This window comes from Podarcis pityusensis (assembly GCF_964106645.2).
Source record: "Podarcis pityusensis genome assembly, chromosome: 1".
In the NCBI taxonomy this organism is placed as follows: domain Eukaryota; kingdom Metazoa; phylum Chordata; class Lepidosauria; order Squamata; family Lacertidae; genus Podarcis; species Podarcis pityusensis.
This window is the reverse complement of record NC_138028.1, coordinates 93,369,892-93,391,769: the sequence shown is the minus strand read 5'-3', so window position 1 is coordinate 93,391,769 and position 21,878 is coordinate 93,369,892. Positions and strand designations below refer to the sequence as shown.

At 42.7% G+C, this 21,878-nt stretch overlaps 2 protein-coding genes across 5 annotated transcripts in view; one reads left to right on the top strand and one right to left on the bottom strand.

The window, feature by feature from the left end:
- Positions 1–1,291: 1,291 nt before the first annotated feature.
- On the bottom strand, positions 1,292–21,675 carry LOC308478893 (CD151 antigen-like). 4 transcript variants are annotated; one of them, XM_081009034.1, is made up of 7 exons: positions 20,869–21,675; positions 9,576–9,764; positions 7,884–7,958; positions 5,848–5,943; positions 5,161–5,310; positions 1,850–1,933; positions 1,292–1,479 (listed from the first exon to the last, which is right to left on the bottom strand). In XM_081009034.1, the coding sequence occupies exons 2-7, from the start codon at positions 9,744–9,746 to the stop codon at positions 1,411–1,413; spliced, it is 645 nt and encodes a 214-aa protein (XP_080865160.1). In that variant the 5' UTR covers positions 9,747–9,764; positions 20,869–21,675; the 3' UTR covers positions 1,292–1,410. The 4 variants fall into 4 exon arrangements, with proteins under 4 accessions (XP_080865160.1, XP_080865158.1, XP_080865159.1 ...); XM_081009032.1 differs by lacking the exon at positions 20,869–21,675 and adding an exon at positions 20,145–20,370; XM_081009033.1 differs by lacking the exon at positions 20,869–21,675 and adding an exon at positions 20,200–20,370.
- MYLK (myosin light chain kinase) overlaps positions 20,664–21,878 on the top strand; it is a 179,492-nt gene continuing 178,277 nt past the window's right edge. Inside the window, exon 1 of the mRNA XM_081005126.1 lies at positions 20,664–20,799. The gene's annotated coding sequence lies outside the window, so the exon portion shown is untranslated. The remainder of the gene's footprint in view (positions 20,800–21,878) is intronic.

Genomic DNA, 21,878 nt, shown 5'->3' with positions numbered 1-21,878 from the left:
GCAGGAGCCAGCTGGACTGGCAGTTGGGACAGGGTCTTCCATTGCCCCTAAAAGCAACAGAATAGGTTCAAGCCAGAGGCACCTAGCTCATTTTATTTCATGGTAGAGCTGCTCCTGTACGTACACCCCCCCCCACTTCCTCTAAGCAGGGCATATCATATAACCTTTCATGGAAAAAAAATGATCAGTGCTTATCAAACTGGGGAATTAGCAGTGGGCCTCAGGGCCACAGCCTGCCTGCTGCCTCCTCCCTCACCTGACTGCCAGCAGAACCCCACCAGCACATGGCATCATCACATATGGAAGTGGAAGTAGGTTAGAAGGCAAGGTGGTAGGACAGAAAAGCAGAGGAAATAAGGGAAATGGACAATTGGATGGATGGACTGGCTGGCCAAGTGTGGAGGAAGGAGGATAGGGATGATTGGGCGGGGAGGGGGGAGGACAGGAAAACAAGCCGTGATTATGATGCTGACGAACCTTCTGACCACACACACACACACACACACACACACACAGCCCCCTAAATCTTCCTTCCCACCTGGTGTCCAGCTGAGCCAGAAAGCTTCTACTGCCCAGCTCCAAGGTAGCAGCTACCTTCTTTTTCTTTGGCAATCACTCGTAGCTGAGTAAGATTGTCTTCCATAAACACGGTTTTAACAATGAGTTCATACCTCATAAGGACAAGCAAGCATTGGGCAGTTTTGCTGAGAAGTCAACAGTAGTGTATACATACCAAATAAAGATGGTTGGGAGATGGGGAACTACACACACACACACCCCAAAATAGGAAAGAAGCAGAGAAGAGAGGAAAACTTATTAAGAGAAAGAAATAGAAGTAAAAAAAAGGAGCACGAAGGAAGAATGAAAGAAACTGGTAGCTTGGGGTAGGTCCAGAGGGCATGTGCTAAGAATGGAAGGAAGAGTGGAGAAGAAAGCATAGGAGCTGCATAAAGACACCAAGAGGCAATGGGTGGGGTGAGTGGGTGAGGACCTATACAACAGCAGCACCTCTGCATAAAATTCTGCCTGAAATGGGGGGGGGGGGGGGTCATAATATCTCCAGAGCCACTATCTCTGTCCTGTGAAAAGCTGAATTGTGGCAGGAAGTTCCATAGAAGGAACTCACAAATAACTTTTTTAGCAATTTGCAAAGAGGGATCAGACATCGAGAGAAAGTGATGCAACAGAAATGGTGCTTCCATCCACAGCCATTTTTTGAGCAGTAGGTCTCAATTTGTATAGCCATTTGAAATGGGCCATGGAATGGTAGAAAGTTTGAGAACTACCACACTGGAGTGATGCAAGTATTTTATTTATGCACTACACAACAAGCAGGACCCCCAAAAGTGCAGCACTGTTAAATGTTTTCTTCCAATCCCAACTGCAGAATTCACATCAGCTTCTTGAAACTTATTCAATATGTTCATAATTTTCTCTTAGCGTTCTCAGCAGCAGATAGCAAAATGGAATCCCAAATAGCTAGAAAGAAAGCACAGAACATACAGAAATTTTAGGATTGGGTATTTGGGTACTTAAAACACAAAGAAGGAAGACACAATAGCTAGACAGTAATCAGAACTATTTTGCTTTAGATATATTTTTATATATACACTGGGGCAACCACTTGGCTCACTGCTTCCAATGTGAATTATAAGGATTGTCACCTTACATTAGAAAAAAACATTTTTAGAAAACCCAAATGCATCTGGCTGGTCCTTATTTCTAAATTTCAAAAGCCTGGCTCTCACATTTGTCAACATCAACATCAAATAGCACCCATCTATAGTATTTAAATCTAGATCTACTTGATAGACCAGTCTAACACTTCAGTTTAACACTTCATGCTTACCTGTGCAACTCCAGCAAAAATCCCAACCCCTCCAAGCATAGCAATGTGCTCTTCAACCCAATTATTCAGTTTTAGAACACACCCCTGGAGAAAGAAAGAGAAAAACCTGATATTTTAATTGCTGCAAGGGGCACCTTTAAAATCAAAGGCAGAGCTTTTTAAATAAATGAAAATCTAAGTTTCACATTGTGATTAAGATTCACACACACACACACACACACACACACACGGGGAGAGAGAGAGAGAGAGAGAGAGAGAGAGAGAGAGTCTTCAGAGGCTCCAGTTCTTTTTATTCCTGCTGTCAAATTATGAGAGAAAGTAGTGACGCCCATTAAATCCAAAGGCACCATTCCTCGACTCCCAACTCCCGCCAGTGTTAGCTAAATCATATCCCCATATCTTCCTAAAGGCAGCAGGTAAGGGGACCATCACAAGAGGCAAAAAAGCTGATCTCCTCTACCCTCCTCCCCAAAATGGTTGATAGATGGGAAAGTCAGCAGTCATTGCTTTTCGTTGCATGGGAAACAGATGGGGAAGCCTCCAAGGGTTAAACAACAAGAACGAGAACCTCTAGCTACAAATGAATTAATGCCTCCCCCTCTTCACGAAAAAGAATCAAGGTGGAATGCAATGTCCAAGCCAGCTTGGAAGGTCTGGAGGTTTTGCAACATTAAGACTCATTTATCAAGCACCAGATCAGGGCTTAGACACAACTATATATGCAGTCTAAAACAATGTAGATCATTGTCTTTTAGAAGTTTTTATCTGGAGAGCCCAGCCATGCCACATTCCTAACCTGGTCCTTCATTTAAGAGCACTTCTGGAGGCTGCTACCAAGAGTGCTGGGACCAAAGTCCCAAATCAGTTTGTGATTTTCAAACACTCAGTGAAATCCAAAAGTTACTGCAACAGAAACAAACCTGGCATGCGAAGAAAGCCTTAGCAAAGAAGTCACTTTAAAATGAACCAGCCCAGAAATGGCTAATGGTGAGAGATTATCAGCAGATATTTCCTTTACGTGAGCCATGCTTCCCTGAATGGGCAACCTCCTTCCTGTCTGGAAGATGGGAGTATAAGTTCTTCAGCATCAGCATTTAGAATCTGGGCAGAGTAAGATCACTGGGAGTTCAGTGGGAGTTTCAGGAAACTCCTACATGATTAGTGATTGTGCTGCTAGCTTCAGTGCACTATGCTTGCATTAATGTTACAGGAATACAATGGAAGTCCCTAGTGCGTACTCTCTCATCACAAGGAGACAAACCTTGTGTAGGGGTATACCACTGAACATCCTGCTATTTAGGTAAATAGGATTGGTTTCTTTTCCCATTCATAACAGTACATGGAGTTTTGCTTCGTCGTATCTGAACACCAAACCAAAGTGTTGGAATTCCAAACGTTCCCCATCAACTTAGAACTCAGGACAGATCTAAAGGATGAGGGTGGTAGCCTGATGTTTTTCCTGCATATTAAGTATTCCAAGATGTGCTGGACACACTGAGAAATAAGATGTCACACCAAATTTGGTTGGGCTCACTCTGGTGTGTGTGGTGGGGTGTACACATTATAGACAGCTACATTAAGAGACAGACGATTTAATGTGTTCTCTGTACGTGCAACAGCTCTTCCTGTTCAGATGCACCGATGTAAAATGTGCACTCTATTTACTCATTTCATTTAACAAAATGTACCCACTGCTTGTGATTTACAAACAGCAATCCAAAACACTCATTTTAAAATACCAGTGAAAGCAAACCTTAGAAATAAATTGTCAAAATATAAAATCGGCTATTTTAAAACACATACTGCCGCATTGAAGGATCATTTGCTTGCAAGTGCTGAATGGAAATTATGTTGCACCTGTAAAAATGCAAGTTCCGTAGGCTGAAATGGTAGAGTGGATATATATTGCGATCCTTTAAGTAAACTGGTCCCAAGCTGTTAAGGGTTTTATATAGTAATAGTGACACCTTAAATTTGGCCTGGTAACAAACTGGCAGCCAGTGCAGATCTCAGTGCAGGTGTTATATGCTGATAAAGTCTCCCTCCTGTCAGCAATTGTGCTTCATCATTCTAGTTTCTAGACCAAGCACAACAGGAGCAACACATCAAGTTCATTGCAGTAATTCAGTATTTACATGTGCTTGGACTACTTCTGGTTAAGCTATACCAGTCCAGGAGCAGCTGCAGCTGCCACACAGAGTTGAAAAAATGTGCTCCTACCTAGGTCTCCAGACACACAGCTGACTCCAAAATCACCCCCAGAATGCAAGTCTGCTCCTTCAGAGGGAGTACCTAGAGATGGGAATTGGCCAATTTCTCAGAGGCGGGAACCACTCACTCAGAGCACCTCTATCTTGCTAAGACAGAGTTTATTTTCCCTTATCTGGTCCACCACTACATCTAGGCACCAGTCTGGGGCTCACAAGGCCTCTCCCAGTTCAGATTTTATGGAGACATAGATGAATGACATCAGCATACTGATGGCATCTTGCCCCAAATCTCCTAATTTCACTCTCAACAGCTCCATATAGATTGTTATAGCACTGGGAATAAAATAGCACCCTGTAGTCCTCTGTAGCAGAACTCCAAGGGAGACAAAAAACACACTCCCAATGTTACTCTCAACTATGCCTTAGTCGGGGGGGGGGGGGTCAAGAGGACACATGGTTGGGCATATAGCCACAAGCAAATAATAACAATTTATTATTTGTACCCTGCTCATCTGTTTGGGTTGCTCCAGCCACTCTGGGTTGCTTTGAGCTTATAGAAATACCTTAATAAAACATTAAACCTTAAAAAACCTCCCTATACAGATGTCCACATCATCAGGTCACATAATCTGAAATCAGTTCCACAACATGTCACAGACTATAGAATTGGATGCTTCCACTGAAGCTGCAGTCAAGTTAATTCAGAAGTAGGGTGACTTTATCCTCACAATGTACAGCCAGTTGTTCACAGCAGGCCCTCAAAGGCTCCAGCGGGTCCTTCCTCCACAATGGGAATCAGCAATCTCTGGACCACCTTAAATAACTCTGCTGGTTGGCTACTGGAGGCTGCAATGCTGGCTGCAAAATGTGCCCATATCACAGACCACACTGCCACTTGGTAGACATGATTATGTGCACTAATCTGTGTTTGGTTGACTTTAGAGGGAGACTTGCACTCTGGTTTTCGCCTGGCTCTAGCCCATTTTATTTGCTAGCACATCCCTAACTGGTTGCCCACTTTGAAGGATATTAGTTTCAAACACACATTTCCCTTAAGAGACAAGACATGCAAGATGTGGTTTTTGACACTATGACGTTTACCTGCTGGTTAATGCCTGCTGTGTTTTTGCTTAGATCTGTGATGCAGTTTTCCACAGGTACTCTGCAACAGCTTATTGGGACAGATGAAGAGAGAGATCCAAATGTTGTGTTCAGCCAATCGGTATAGTTCTCTGCACCACAGCATTGGAACTAGAGTGGAAGGGAAAGGAATTTAGGTTGGTAAGCAGTGGAACAGATAGTGTGGTTGTTGATGAAAGCCTAACAACTCTTCTTGACAACAACAAAAAGTATGAAAAAAGATTCTACTTATACTAATATGCTATTCTGCTAAACAGGTAATCTGAAGGCGCTATGACAATTTGTCACAGCCATAGGGTGAACACTAAATTCTTTTATTCCCATTGTCAGACAGGTTTTGCAAGGGTTTTATTTTAAGCCCTACAAAGTCTTTTTCAACCAAAGAAAATGGTGGGACAGAAAATCTCAAAAAGCAATCATTTTATCATGCCATCTTCAAAGTTGTGCCTCCTTGACTTAGAGGGATTCTTCCTTTTTCTTTCCAGAACCAGTGGGTTTTCTGGTCTAATCCGATAGCCTTTAGATGGCAGCATAGAAAGACTGAAAAAATATATTGTTATTCACGCTTGAGCTTCTTAAATGTTACCAGAATACTGGGCTTCACCATTAGTTCTCTGCTCTTTATAATTGAAAAGAAAGTTTGCTTACCTCTGTCTGTAAAGAGTCCACACCTTTGGTGATCTGCACTTCTTCATTATATTTGTCCAATGTCTTCAAGGTATCGCTCAACAAAGTCTGATGCAACTGCATTAACACACACAGGGTTTTCCAAAGGCAGGAGAAAATAATTTGCATGGAGGGGGGGTAGAGCTAAGGAGAACCATTTCTTTTTATGAAAGGAAAGGACTTCAAGCACACAAGTGGAAGTTGTGTCTTAATCAATCAATTGGACTCTTACTGAGTGGGCCCTTTCCCTCCACTTAGCTTGGCTCCCACAATTCTGCCCGTGAAAGTTTAGGCAAGAACAGCATTTTGTACGCTAGAAGGATCCATCTAAAATAATCACTTAAATTAGGACTACACAATATTATCTTTTCTGTGTAGCAGGTAAGGAAAGAAATGGGAATTCAAACATCTGAGAGACACTGGCACATTCAACAGGTGGATCATTAACAAGTTACAAAGTTCCAAGCATAATTACTAGACTGCATACTACTTTACTGCTTCCAAGCTAACACCCCTTTTGTACATCTACTTGCAACACATAGGGTCTCACTCAAGGCAGAAGCAGGAATGGAAATCCATTTACATATTTTGGTTAAGGAAGCACTTCTTACACTAGCTCTGGAGAAAAAATGGGGACCATCTGTGGTATAGTCTAACATTGTGCAGAAGTCTTTCCCTATTTTCTCTCTGGTGTTTCAGTTTAGTGGCAAACCCTATGAAGACATGACTGGCACTAATGTTTCTTGCAAGGCTTCTGGTTTAACTCATTTGCTTTCTGAGGTCTGTCCACCTTACCAACTGGGAAATGTAGCCAAGACAAATTATTTTCATACTTTCTCCCTCAGCCTTTCTATTCTATATTTATTGAGCACATTGTAGGCAGTTAAAAGCTTACACACAGTTAAATATCCCAAGAAAACTCAATTCAATGCTGAAGATTTAATTAAAAATGGAATGATATGTTATGAAGCATTTATAAAGCAAATATAAAAGAACCACATCAGGACCACCCTCTTAAATTAGAGGAATAACTGGAAGGCCTCCTGTAGGTAGAGACCAACTAGCAAAGAGGATAACCAGGGAAGACTTGCCCCACCAGATTCAATCCTACTTCTATCAACTGAGGCAAATAGTATGTGCTTCAGACTGAGAACATGGGCTTCAGGACTGGAAAGATCTCTTCATTCCACACCAGTTTTGAACAACAGGCCTGTTCCAGTTACATGAATTAGTAGACCACAGCTGGTTTTCAGGCTATTTTGCAGGTGGGATTCAATCACATATTGGCAAATTCAGATTGGAGTAGTCTTCTAAACCTGCTGCCCAAAAGTAAGACACATGGGCAGGTAGGCTATGTGACTGAGGGGACAATTCAGCAGTAATAATAATAATAATAATAATAATAATAATAATTTTATTATTTGTACCTCACCCATCTGGCTGGGTTGCTCCTTTGGGCAGCTTCCAGCAAATACAAAAACTTAATAAAACATTAAACATCAAAAACTTCCCTATACAGGGCTGCCTCCAGATGTCTTCTAAAGGTTGTATAGTTGACATCTGATGGGAGGGCATTCCACAGGGAGGGCACCACTACTGAGAAGGCCCTCTGCCTGGTTCCCTGTAACCTCACTTCTCACAGTGAGGGAACTGCCAGAAGGCCCTTGGAGGTGGTTCTCAGTGTCCGGGTTGAAAGCTGGGGGTGGAGACGCTCCTTCAGGTATACAGAGCCGAGGCTGCAAGCACAAGCTATTGGATTGGGAACCTTTATTTTAAAAGGTTTTTGTTTTATTGGAGGGGGACAGAGAAGGAAAGAAATACCTCCTTGCTGTGGAAGGTGGTAAGCACAGGAGTGTAATGCATCGGTTTGAAATAATAAAATATGTGCCCATCCCACTTACTGCAATTGCCCACTTCTCTTTGAGAATATTGACTTTAGGTAAGACTCTAGTTCTACATCTTTCCAACATCACCCAAAAACTATTTAAGGTGGTGCCTTGTTTTAGCACAAAACTTACCTTATGTCTGTAAGTGTAGGCGGCAGCACCAGCTGTGATTTCAAGTACCAACAGTGCCAACAAAATGCCTATGAACTAGAAACGAAGAGTTGCTTTCAGCTTAAAGGTCATTTTCTTAACAACAACAACAACAACAACAAACATCAGGATTGCGCTAAGTGGTTTTTTAAAAAAAATACTTGCAGAAAATTGCATTGGTGCCCTCATTTTTTTCTTATTTATCTACCCAGGTCTCCCACATCCCCTAGTCTAATTTTAATTTATCTGAGATGCCAAGTTGATTGTATGATGCCTACAGAGCCAAATTCAACATTTTGTCCATTATCACTGGCACCAATATAGATTAAGAGATGAAGTCACACTTAGGAATAGTCAAAATCAAATGGTTGATCATATCCAAGTTCAGTCTTCAGGTCCATACATGGTAAATTAACCTGCTGTGGTTAAAGTGTATACCACTGTTTATATGTTCTATTCTAAAACAACATATTTTGGGGCATGTGTTCAGTATTAAAAGCCAACAGGCACACACTTGGATGGAGTAGTTTTCCCAGCTGAACAAGAGAACAGGGTTTGAGATGAAGAACAGTTACCTACATAGGGAGGATTTTTTTACTTATCACAAAGTATACTCAAAAACTCCTTCATATAAGATATGTACACATTAGCAGCTTAAAACACAATGCATTTGCACATTGCTAAGTACACCAGAGAGGTGGCAGGGATACCTGTTTGGTACCCCCTCCAATTCCCATTCATGAAGTTGTCATCCGCACACACGCTGCCATCTGTGAATTTGCAATGGATGTCTCAAAGTTACACACCTCAGCTTGTCTGCGAATGGAATGTGGTTTAATTTGCCTTTTGGATTGAAGCTGGTTTGAGGGAAATCACATCAAACAGCAGTTTTTCCTCAATAAACCATAGGATAGCTCTGCATTGTGGGTAATGTGGTGTATTCCCAGGAATGGGAATACAAGAGAGGCAGAATAATGGCTAATGTGTACAATGGTACCTCGGGTTACATATGCTTCAGGTTACATATGCTTCAGGTTACAGACTCCGCTAACCCAGAAATAGTGCTTCAGGTTAAGAACTTTGTTTCAGGATGAGAACAGAAATCGTGCTCCGGCAGCGCAGCAGCAGCAGGAGGCTCATTAGCTAAAGTGGTGCTTCAGGTTAAGAACAGTTTCAGGTTAAGTACGGACCTCCGGAACGAATTAAGTACTTAACCCGAGGTTCCACTGTACATGGCCTATGGTCTTCAGAAGGTTTTTACTTGCTCTAAAGACGGGTCATTATACCGTTTGCTCTGAACCTAATCTGTTTTGAGTGAGGGTGGGGAAATCAATTGTGCAAGATTACTAGTTTATTTCTTGCCTATTTCTTATGCTTAGGCAACAATACATTTATTATTTGTGGTTGTCAGGACGGTTGCCTAGCATAGTTCTTCCTGTGGGTATTACAAGGAATTAAAAGAATGGGTGAGAGACCTAAGCGCACCTCCCCATTGAATTACACAACCCAGATAAGAAAGCACTGCAACTTAAAAAAAAATATCAATTATACTATGGCATCTCTTGACCCAGCCCTCCTCTGTGCCTTCAGAAGGGTAGAGGTTAAGATTCAGCTAAATTTAAAGGCCTACTCATGCTTTGGATCCGACTTAGAAATCTGGGTATCATTACTTACCAATTTGATCAAGTTAGGACTGTGTTTTAGTAGAGCAACTTTCCCAAAGGCTGACGAAAGGACGACAAGTGTGCCAATAACTGTTATGATCACAGGGACTTCTGAAGCAGCATCATTTATCACTACATAGATATCACGGAGCTTCACCTGAACAGATACTCCAATGCACATTAACACAACTCCAGAGACCTAGAATGTTAAGAGTCAATAAAAGAAGCTGTGAAAGCTTACTCTTGAGGAAACATGCATATTAGTCACACAGTTTATAATAATAATTTAAAAAATGACAAACAAGCATTGTGTAACTTGTTAAATTGCCCCCTAGTCTCTGCATTAAGGACTGCTTTAATTTCCCCATTGTAAATCTGATTGCAAATGATCAAGCCTTGGTGTATCATCCTGCGTGGGCTGGCTGTTCCTATGTAGAATATAAAAGCTAATTTATATCAGTGCCGTACTCTTTCAGGCTTTGTTTTTTTACCAGTTCTAAGTTGCATCATGGAGGGCCTGGACTTGTACTGCCTTTCCATTTCACCCATACCACCTCTTTATCTCAATAGAAATGCAATCAGTTTTGTATTCATCCTTTTTCTTAAGTTTTGTGTTGCATAAGCACTTCTTTTTAGGAAGGAGGCCAATAGGAAAGTCTGACTTTCTCATTATGTCTCAATACAAGGGGAGCCAGTGTGGTTAAAATGTTGGACTAGGACCTTGGAGACCAGGGTTCAAATCTCCAGTTTGCCATGAAGCTCGCTGGGTGATCTTAGTCTAGTCACCGCCTCTCAGACTAACCTACCTCACAGGGTTGTTATGAGGATTAAATGAGTTGGGGAAGAGCCACGTATGCTACTTTGAACTCCTTGAAAAATGGTGGGATATAAATGCAATAAATATAATAAAAATAAAAAGAAGAAGAATGATGCCTACTAAGAACCCAGTCCTATTGAACACAATGGGTTTTACTCATTGGGGTTAGGATTACAGCCTTATTTTCTCAAAAACTGGGAGTGTATATTTTTTGTTAAACAACACTGGATGACCAAGCAGATTTTAATAGAACTATTTTAACTTGTTAAAAGAGGCTATGTTCATTAACACTGTACAACTTGAAAGGTTGCTAGAGAATTATCTAGAGTACTTTTTACACAGAAACCTTACAGTGACATCTTAAGACTTCTAACCTATAGCAGTTACAAATCTATACAATTATTGGCAAGCACAGCAGTAGAACAACTAAAACAAAACCAGAAGCTGATTGCACACAAACACAATTCAATTTGTAAGCACAAAGAATGTTTCACTCAACAACAAAAAAGTTATGTAATAGATTATACAGCTTCTATTCAAATCACTACATTTCAACACAAAACCTAAATATGCCACTAAAAGTAACTTACCCAATAAAAGAAGATAGCCAGCCAAAAACAAATTTTAACAAATCTTTCAAAATTACTAATCCCTTTTTCATTCATCTTGCTTACTAACTTCTGTCTTACACCTCCTGAATAACCAGTAGTGATGATAGATATACTAACTCTAATGTGCATTCAATTGTTGCACTTGTCACCAATTTCAAGTTAATTATCCTTTTAATGGAAAATGTCAAGTGCTTTATAGAGAGGAACAGGTTTGCTAAAAGTCCTAAATCACTTATTCTGGAGTGGTGTGGTAAAGCAAACTAAATCAGCTGTGGTCACATAATGCATTGCTCCTGAAACAACTTGTTCCAGACTTCTATATGTTGAATTACCAGTCACTATGTAGGGATAGAGATCACTCCTCATGCCTTCTAATTATCAATACCAACATCCATAAATAAATGAAGTAAGACACTTGTGCATAGTCATTAGCTGTGTACAAAAAATAAAAAAAGCAATCTAGATGACAAAAAGTAAAGGGAGTTGTGTTGGCTCTTCAGAGAAATTCAACTTACAAAATAATTGAAAAGCTTTAAAGAGTTCTGAAGTATCAGAAAATTTGTTTACTACTTTCTCTGGTCCTAAGAAAAATATTGTCCTATTGTTGATTTTTCAATCTGAATGGTGATACACTGCAGAATAAATATAGGAAGGAAGCTATCATAAAACCCTGATATTTTAATGGCTGTTATTCTGAAAGCACCTGGGCTTTATCATGGAAGCTGTTGCAGAATCTGAAATACTGAAAAGTTCAGGAATGTTTTAAAAATAGAATAAAGGGTCTAGTTCTCATGGTTGTGGTGAAATGCTTAGAAAACAAGCTTTGCCTACTGATGTAAAATACTGCTTCCATATGCCATTGCAAGGAGACCATGCAGTCCAGGTCCAACCAGTCATTAGTAGTATTCTCGAAGCTTTTCAGAGACAAGAACACCTAATTGTGACTTGCTCTGCAATAGATGCACCAACAGACCATTAAAGCCAGAACTCAAACATTTTTTCTCATCATTGACTTGTCTTAAATAAATGAAGCTAACTTATTAGATATTGTTGTTGAAAGGTGATGCTAATTAGTGTTGTTATCTGCAACCGCAATTGCAGATACAGTATTGACTATTTTTTTAACTAATAAATTAAAGAAAGAAACCAGGCCATGTTCCTGCTTGACCAGAGGGGGGATTCTTGAGTCTGTGCTTTGCTTTTTTAAAAAAATTAGTAGAACTCAGGACTCAAAAGTATCACCGTTTAGCAACCGTCTCTTTCCAGCAAACAACAGCTTGTATTGGCGTGGAATCAAAGCTGGGTGCAAGAACAGCCATGTCTGCACCTGCATGGAAAAATTAGTAGAACTTTCTTGCCAGTGTACATTAATATTAACAGTCTGTTTTTCACTCTCCCCCCCCCCCCGCCCAAGTATGAACCAGCTCCCAGCATTTTACCACTGTGTCCCAGACCATGTCTCGGCTTTTATGCATATGAACAAAGCAATAATAATGGCCAAACGCAGAACCTGGCAGTCCTGCTCTTGGCAGGAGAAAGTCTGTGGGGATGTTATTATTATTATTTAAGCCTACAGAGCTCCAGCCAGTGCAAGTGTTGAAGTTCAGCATTTTTGTGGCTTGCAGGCATTAGAAAGTTAGGCATTCCCAGCAAGCTAGCACCCCCCCCCCCCACACACACACACCGTCCAGCACTCTAGGCATGAGAGTCTAAAGAATATTTTTGGGAGGTTGTACCGTAGTCAACATTCCAGATATCATTGAACTGCAACTCCCATCAGCCTTACCCAGTATGGCCAATAATCAGGGATGATGGGAGTTGTAATTCACAACATTGGCTACCCCTGTTTGTAACCTCTGGCTCCCTTGCTAGGTTTCTGAAAATATTGTTGAAGCTTTAACAGAATGAATCTCTCCCCTCTCCAGGTCTATCTTTCTGTCTTTCATTGCACTCGTGCTGGCAAAGCAAAGAGAGCAACTGAGTAGATAAGAGTCTCAAGCGTGATGCTGATATGCCGTGTGTGGCAATATGAAACAGAGTCTTTTCAGTGGTGGCACCTAATCCACCTTTCCAGGAAATATTCACCTGACTCATGCTTGGGTTGACAGGCTAAGGCTCTGCAAATTCAGAGGGCCTTAGGTTCAGACGACAACTAGCCGTCCTTATTCCTTATCTGGGTATGCTGTGCTCTTTTACTGCTGCTGTTTCGTTTTGTTTGAAATAGCTTTGTTTTTATACGGTTCAGCAAGGCAGCTCAATAGATTCTGAAGGATAATTATATAAGATGGATTCTAAACATTTTTAATTAAATGCATTTAATATAAGTGAATATTAACAGAAAGGGGTCCTAAGCACTTTAAATGTAAGCAATGTGTGAATTGCTCCTGGAGATCTGAGTATTCCAGGTTTCTTTGCTTTTAGTGGATTAAATGTAGAATGCCTAGAATAATATTCTTTGACCCTGATTGTAGTTGATCTCTTCATTACCAGTCAAGCATTTTACATGCAAATCCAGGAATGTCACTATTCCATTGTTCACATTTTCAACTCCAGCTGCTTAGATAATTGACTTCATTTGCGATTAAAGTGTTTCCATAATAAACAAAAGGTTGTACATGCAGTGCCATTTCAGAACCTTTTTACTGCTAGTAAGCTAGAGGAAGAGGCTCTCCTCTGTAGTTCTGAAATGTCTTCAGATTTTGTGAGGCCAAATTGCAGGTGTGCTCCAGCATGACACATGACAAAAAGAAACATTTTGAGTCTAAAAAAATAGAAGAGATATACAAGTTTAGGGCATGAGCCAGTGAAAGTAAACTCCTTACCAGCACATTCCTATGGAGATCTATTCAGAAGTAGCTCCCATTTAATTTGATTGGGCTTTCTCCATGGGCGTAGCAAGGATTTGTTTTAGAGGGGGGCAGAACCAAGTTATTTGCAATGCAGTTGGTCAGTTAGTTAGGTACGTATTTTTATTTATTTACTTGACTGAGGGGGCAGATGCCTCCCTGCCACCCCCATGGCTATGTCCATGGCTTTCTCCCAACTAAACGTGCATAGTCTAAATCCTGTTTACTCCAATGTGAGAATTAAGCAGGTATAAGAGATAGAATTGTAGAGTTGAAAAGGGCCATGAGGGTCATCTAGTCCAACCCCCAGCAATTCAGAAATCTTTTCCCCAATGTAGGGCTCAAACCCACAACCCTGAGATTAAGAGTCTCGTGCTCTACCAGCTGAGCTATTCTTCAATAACACACAAGACAATACATATGCCAAACAGAACAAAATATAATAGGACAGAACACAAGCAAACATTAGATAATGTATTCTCCACAACACAAGCACCACACAGGACACAACAGAATGCAATGCAATGCAGCACACACAAAGAATGTGCAAAATTGTCACACGTGCCATACACTGTATGGCATTATATCCTACAGGGCTGCTCATCGGCGGAGGTATAAACACCTTTAGTAATGGAAATGCTCACACATGTACCAGAACAGTTAGCAACGGCCTTGGTGCTTAGTTGGGTATATATGCACAGAAGTTAACAACACTGGGTGGTATTGTCATGTGTAACCAGGGTTGCCACCCGTCCCTAGAAAAACGTGATCATTTGTTTGAGAAAAGTGTCACCTATCCTGTTTCAACGCCTTTTTCATGTATTCAGTCTCTTCTTCCTCCTTCCCCAAACTATGCAGGCAGAGGGTGGGTCTGGTGGGAGGAGGAGAGTGAGAACCTGAGTGGGGGTTTGTGCGGGCAGAGAGTGGGTCCATGAGGAGGAGAGCTGAGAGCTGAGAGTGAGAGATGGCTGTGTCAAAGAAGTCTTAAATCTACATTGCTCTTGCAACTGTAGTTAAAGGACCCTGCATAAACATCTTCAATTCACATCCACACCACTCCATATCCTGTGGAATGTTATTATTACTAGAGCAGTCATTTTCCTGTTACCTAGAATGGACCCATAGGGGAATGTGGCTCCAGACAAGGGAGACAGGGAGGATGTCCTGTGTGTGATCAGGGAGATGGGCATGACCCTAGCTGACCAGATAAAAGGGCTGGCCACGCAACCATCTCCCCCTTACTCTTGGACTCTTGCTCTCCTGGCTCTTAGCCAGCGCATGGCTCAACCTTCACATGCGATGGAACCCACAAGCAAAAAGTCTGAGATGTAGCTCAGACTTCTTTTCACTGAAACCACAAGATAAAGCCTGCCTTCAGATTACTGCTGTAAGCTGAGTGTGAGTAAAACTTTGTTCTTACTTTTAAAGAAGACTGTGTTGTGTTATTATTATGTTAAGAGGGAAATAAAGAGGAAACGTACCAGGGACAAGCCAGGCTGGATTGCTTAATTAAAGGATTCTAATGAATCATCAGCTTGCTTCCAAAAAGTTGCAAAGGGAATGTGCTCTGCTGTTTACTCACTGGCGTGAGTATTAGTAAGGAGGGATAATATCAAAACAATATATCCTCTCCTACTTCCTTAACATTCTCGCATATCCATTGCTCGATTTTACTGTAACTCATTTTAGGCATCTCTGTTCCTAATCTTCTGATAATCATCTCTGAACTGCAGTATTTACAGTTCAGCTTCAATCATCTGCTTCCCTAAACGCATCCACTCAGTAACTTTATCCTGCTTTTTGTTTCATACAGAAGCCGCTTGAAAACTCTCCTTGGGGTCTGTAGTCTATAAGCTTGGAAAATTGCAAGTACAGTGGTACCTCGGGTTACAGAAGCTTCAGGTTACAGATGCTTCAGGTTACAGACTCCGCTAACCCAAAAATAGTACCTTGGGTTAAGAACTTTGCTTCAGGATGAGAACAGAAATTGTGCAGCAGTGGGGCACAGTGGCAGCAGGAGGCCCCATTAGCTAAAGTGGTGCTTCAGGTTAAGAACAGTTTCAGGTTAAGAACAGACCTCCAGAACAAATTAAGTTCTTAACCCGAGGTACCACTGTATCACCATCAGGCCAAAGAATGTGCCTTAACAAGGCATAAGCCCATCAGGACTTTGCTTCCTAAACATGCCTCTGTAGCAGCTGTCTGAAAAATGTTTATAGCTTTCAAAACAATAAGTGACCAGTTAGGAGCAACATAATATATTAAGGGTCCACAGCCAGGACCCACATCCTGTGCCTTCAATACTGTACTTCCACAATGAGTAAACAACAGAGTCCTGTGGCAGTTTCAGGACTAACAGATTTATTATAGCATAAAGTTTTTGTGTGGAAACTACTTTCTCAAATGCATGTGGTTAGTTTTTAAGCAAGATTCCATTAAACACTTTTTTGTGTGTGTTTGCTTCTGCAAACACAACAACCCTGAAATTGGAGGGTGAGGGGAGCTGAATCATTACAATAAAAACATTTTTTTAAAAACAACTCCAAACGTAATTAACTGACTAACTAGGGTAGTTCCAACTATATACTCTTCCACCTCTATCCCAGTTATGTGACTAGGTAGTTTGTTGGCTCAAACAATGAGCCAGCCTAGGCTGTCTAAGCCTTCTACTGTTGTTGTTGTTGTTTAGTCGTTTAGTCGTGTCCGACTCTTCATGACCCCCATGGACCAGAGCATGCCAGGCACTCCTGTCTTCCACTGCCTCCCGCAGTTTGGTCAAACGCATGTTAGTAGCTTTGAGAACACTGTCCAACCATCTCATCCTCTGTTGTCCCCTTCTCCTTGTGCCCTCAAGCTTTCCCAACATCAGGATCTTTTCCAAGCAGTCTTCTCTTCTCATGAGGTGGCCAGAGTATTGGAGCCTCAGCTTCACGATCTGTCCTTCCAGTGAGCACTCAGGGCTGATTTCCTTAAGAATGCATAGGTTTGATCTTCTTGCAGTCCATGGGACTCCCAAGAGTCTCCTCCAGCACCATAATTCAAAAGCATCAATTCTTCGGCTATCAGCCTTCTTTATGGTCCAGCTCTCACTTCCATACATCAGTACTGGGAAAACCGTAGCTTTAACTATACAGACCTTTGTTGAGGATCACCGCCTTGTCATGGTGAAGGGGCTTGAATAACTAACAGAAGCTATGAGCTATGCCGTGCAGGGCCACCCAAGACGGACAGGTCATAGTGGAGAGTTCTGACTAAACGTAATCTACCTGGACCAGGAACCGGCAAGCCACTCTAGTATCCCAGCCAAGAAAACTCCATGGACAAAAGCCTTCTACTATTCCAACCCAATTCCTCTTTATCTTTCAGGTTCAGAGTTGCTCTTCCGTTCTGCTCTTCAGCCTCAGAACCTGCATAGGTGGGTATGAAATTCTTAACACAAGAACATAAGAAGAGCCCGCTGGATCAGGCCAATGACCCATCTAGTACAGCATCCCGTTCTCAGAGTGGCCGACCTGATGCCTGTGGGGAAATCTGCAAGCAGGACCTGAGCAGTTTCCAGCAATTCCGAAGCATTTCTGCCTTTGACAGTGGAGGCAGAGCACAGCCATTGTGGTTTGTAGCCTTTGGTAGCCTTACACTCCATGAATATGATCCTCTTTTAAAGCCATTGAAGCTGGTGAACATCACTGTCTCCTGTGGAAGCGACTTACCATCCGCTTATCAACTGCACAGCATACTTCCCCCTAACCTTGGGGGGCACTTGGGCAGCTGCCAAAGGTTTCCTTGTGGCTGGGTGTGGAATCTGAATGCAGGAAGGGGGGATCACCTCACCAGATAAAATCCCAGCAATCAAATTATTTGGATCATTTCTGCAGAAAATATACTGGTTTCAGTTTATTGCCTCATCTGCCCCCGCGTTCAAATTCCCTGACAAAAGTGGGTGGAGGGAAGGAATACAGCACTGATACTTTTAGCAGGAAGCTTGGTTTAACGTGTGTGAGGGACATGACAATTCAGATTCAGTTCATTTTCAGTACCGTATGGTACCTGGTGATAAAAGTAGCATGTTCTTCCATCAAAACCCCTTTAGAAGAAGAAGAAGAGTTTGGATTTGATATCCCGCTTTATCACTACCCGAAGGAGTCTCAAAGCGGCTAACATTCTCCTTTCCCTTCCTCCCCCACAACAAGCACTCTGTGAGGTGAGTGGGGCTGAGAGACTTCAGAGAAGTGTGACTAATCCAAGGTCACCCAGCAGCTGCATGTGGAGGAGCGGAGACGCGAACCCGGTTCCCCAGATTACGAGTCTACCGCTCTTAACCACTACACCACACTGGCTCTTTACCCACAAAACCATATGGAACAAATATGGCTGGGTCTAGAGCTTCTCTTCCAAAGTTGCCCTTGGCTCACATGTGAATGATGTCATGAGTTAAAAGAGCGAAGGACAAATATTCAACGCCTGGCCTTATGTACACAAACAAAAGTTATAGCATGAGTGGAATATTTCTAGAGGCTTATCTCCTGTTTGTAGTGTTTACACATCTAACTGCTTTTACAACATGCTCAAGCAAACTTTGCAGTAATGCAAATAAGGAGGTGGGGATTCTTTCCTTTCCTTTCACCTATAGTGATCAGCCAAATGCCCAATACAAATGATAAATGATGAGGCGTGTAGGAGCTGTAGGCAAGGTAATCTCTCAGTGTCTGGTAATCATCATGGTGTAGTGGTCAGTGCTGGACTTGGACGAGGGAGACTCATGTTTACAAACCCATTCATCTATGAAACTGACCAGTCATGTATCTCAACCTAACCTATGCCAGACGACTGATATGGAGAGGAAAACACTGGGGTGGTGAAGAACCTTGCATTGACTGAGCCCTTGGGACAGGAATGTGGAACCTCAGGGCCAGGGACCAAATGTGGCCCTCCAAGCCTCTCTCTCTGGCCCTTGGGACTCTCCCCAGCTACACCCCTCAGGGGCCCTGCCTTGCACTCTCCTTGAGTGCCAATGTGTCCTTGAACTTCTTGCCTGCCTGGATGGGCAACAGAGAGGAATATGTGAGAGTATGTAGAAACCAGCCTACAGTGAAAACAAGATTTTTCCCTAAGCTTACTTTTTTCCTCTATTATTCTCTTATGATTTGGATTAAGTCCAAGCAACTGCAATCCTTGCAGGCAATTAAATTATATTATTTTTATGAGTAAACGTCCTAGGATAAGAGGAAAGCAGCTATATCTCCCCTTGAGAGAGGGGGTGGAGGGACTTCCTAATGTAGAACTTTATTATCTTGCCCATCAAATAAGGCATATTGTTCCTTTTATTTTAGAAGAAGATACCAAACACTGAGTTCAAATAGAAAGGGAAGTAGCAGATGGTCTCCCAGTATCGGTGTTCCTTTTTTTTTTAAACAAGGATTTAGAACCAGTCTAAAGGTGGATAATAGATTTACTCCAACTATGTTTAACTCCCAGAAGGCAAAAGCAGAAGTGTTGGAACCAGCTTAATCACCTTTTATTTCCCTGGTTTTCCGCCCACTTTTTATAATAGGAATTGTAGGTATGATGGGGATGGGGGATGGAGGGACAGGGAACTATATTGTGCATATCAGTTCTATGATAATGGTGTTCCACTGACTCCCATGAGAGGTGGTGTGTGGAATCTAATTTATTGGAAGCTTTTAAGCAGAAGTTGGATGGCCATCTGCCATGCATGATCTAGTTGTGATTCTACATTGGAGGGGGTTGGACTAAGTGACCCCCGCGATCCCTTCCAATTTTACAGTTCTATGAACTGGTTGATGCTTTGCCAGATCTGATCATTTTTAGTAAGAGAGGAGCATTTTGCCAAAATAGTGGGGGTGGATGTGTTATCCTACATTTTCCTTGGGGTGGGGCTCACCCCCCCCAAAGGCAATAGTATAGCTCCTTCTTACTTAACCTAAGGGTGATTTATCTTTTTGTTTCTGCTGCTGCAAGTGGCAGAAGCGGCAACTTGTATTAGTAGCCTAGCCACCATTTTGCAGTGTCCAAATTGCCTTAGCACTGTTGTTCTCTAGCTTTTTTTATTTAGAAAATGGTGGTTACCACTCATAAATAACAAACAAATAAACAAAAATGGAGTGGAGAAAATTCAGAGAAAATTCATCAAAGTGTCCTTTTTCTAAGGTAGTGAGAAAAAGAAAAATCCAGGAAACTTTATCAGAAAAAAATATGAGAAATCTTGGCTCAGCTATAGTTAGAAAAGATGCACTCATTATTTTTTTGGTAATGACTCCTTTCTTGCATTAGCAATAGTCATCCACCCAAATAATGCGAAGGACGCTTCTTTGGTCTTTTTATGTTTTGAGGGGATTCCACCTGTGACAACGACAGCGGAGTCTGTCATTCACAACAGCGCGCGAATGAGCTGCTCCACGCTTTCAAAAGGTGCGCACGCCCCTCGGCTTTCTTTCAGGTCTGAGGCGACGCTGCCTGCGTTATGGATCACTAGTTGTTAGCGGCGTGATCTTCTGTGTCTCTCTCACGCCGCGCCGGTCTGCTCTCCGCTCTGCACCTCCAGCCTTTCCTATCGCATCCCCGCCTCGTCTCCCCCTCCCACTGGCTGCAGGTCACCAACGCTTGTTGTCAAAACTGCGAGCAGTCCGTGCAGAAGGGCTGCTGGCTGCTGCCGCCTCTGATTACCTCCTCCGCCCCCCACCCCGCTTTCAGCCACATGCACACGCACAAAAACCGATGTCCCGCCTGCTCCCAACTCCTGCAAACATTTCCTAATAAGGCTCCCCAGGCATTAAACAGCCCACGTTTTCGAAAGGGGCAGCCTTGGGGAGTTAAAAGGGAGCCGTCCGGACCGTGTCGCTGAGAAACTGAGCAAGCGGGGACGGAGCGAGAGCGCGGGGGACTGAGATCCGGCGGGAGTTTCTAACTTGACTGGCGGCGGCAGCAACCAAAGCGATCGCGGTGAGTCTCTCCCTCCCTCTTCTCCATTGCCTCAGATGATGCGGGTCTCTTTTCCCCGATTCTGGTCACCTTAGGCTAAATGCAGGCGAAGAGAGATTTAACAATAATAATGGCTAGAGAGCGGTAGTGAATATGATGCGCCTCTTTCCACGTTGAAACGTGGGCTTTGGTTTTTTAGCCATCCTCCCTCAGTGCGTTTGCTTAGTAACTGAGGCTGCAGTCCTTCCTAACCAATCCTTTGTAATCCTAAAGCTGCAGATCTGCCGTGGGAGCAAATCCCGTTTACCACAGGGGGAGTTTCCTCCAGCCGCACCCCCTGTAAATCTGTATGAAACAGTGCTGCAATCCTTCTAAAGCCTTAGCCCTGCTTGGCTTACTGGGATTTACTTCCGAGGAGACGTGCTTTTGACTCGCGCTTGCGCGTTTAGTTTAACAGATCTCCCCCACCTTTGTGGACCTTTCAAAGAGGGGTGGGGTGGCGGGCAGAGAGTGTCCCGCGGCTGCAGCAGCAGCTCCCCATTCACAAAGATGTTTTCTCTCGCACCTAATTGAAAAATCCCAGCAGCCGTCTGGTGGTGGAGAATGAATGCAAAGGGGGCGGGGAGAGAGAGGCGGCTTGGGCTGGTGCAGCTATAGCTCTGGCCGGGCGTGCGAGGCACAAAGCCTCTTGGCGTTTGCTTTGGTTTGTCGCTGGCTTGGTGTTGGAAGTGACTGTCTGTGTGTGAAACGTGCAGGTTGCCTTGGAGCAGTGACTTCCTCTTAATTAATAATGGCGCGAGGGGGATTGCTAGAGCGTCTCTGTGGAGGGAGCGTTTGAAGGGAATCGCTGAGGTGACGAGGAGGGATCTTGGTTGGCGCGCAGCTTGGGAAGAAACTTCTCCGGTTTGTTACTTGAAGCCTCTGGCTTTTATTTATTTATTTCCATAATCTGTGCAGCGAAGGTCACCATTACTCCTCACCCTCTGCCTGAAATGTACAACTTATGCTGCTGTTCCCCTTTTCAACTTTCTGAAAGTATCACCCTGTAGGAGCCTCGATGTGTGGGAACAATCTGAACTGACTCATTCAATTGTTACTTC

Coding starts and splice junctions, on each gene's coding strand:
- LOC308478893 (XM_081009031.1), bottom strand. CDS start 11,122: ATGCACATTAGAGTTAGTATATCTATCATCACTACTGGTTATTCAGGA. Junction 9,765..10,972: donor TGGCTATCTTCTTTTATTGG/GTAAGTTACTTT, acceptor TTAACATTCTAG/GTCTCTGGAGTTGTGTTAAT. Junction 1,480..1,849: donor TTTTTGCTGGAGTTGCACAG/GTAAGCATGAAG, acceptor CTTTCTTTCTAG/CTATTTGGGATTCCATTTTG.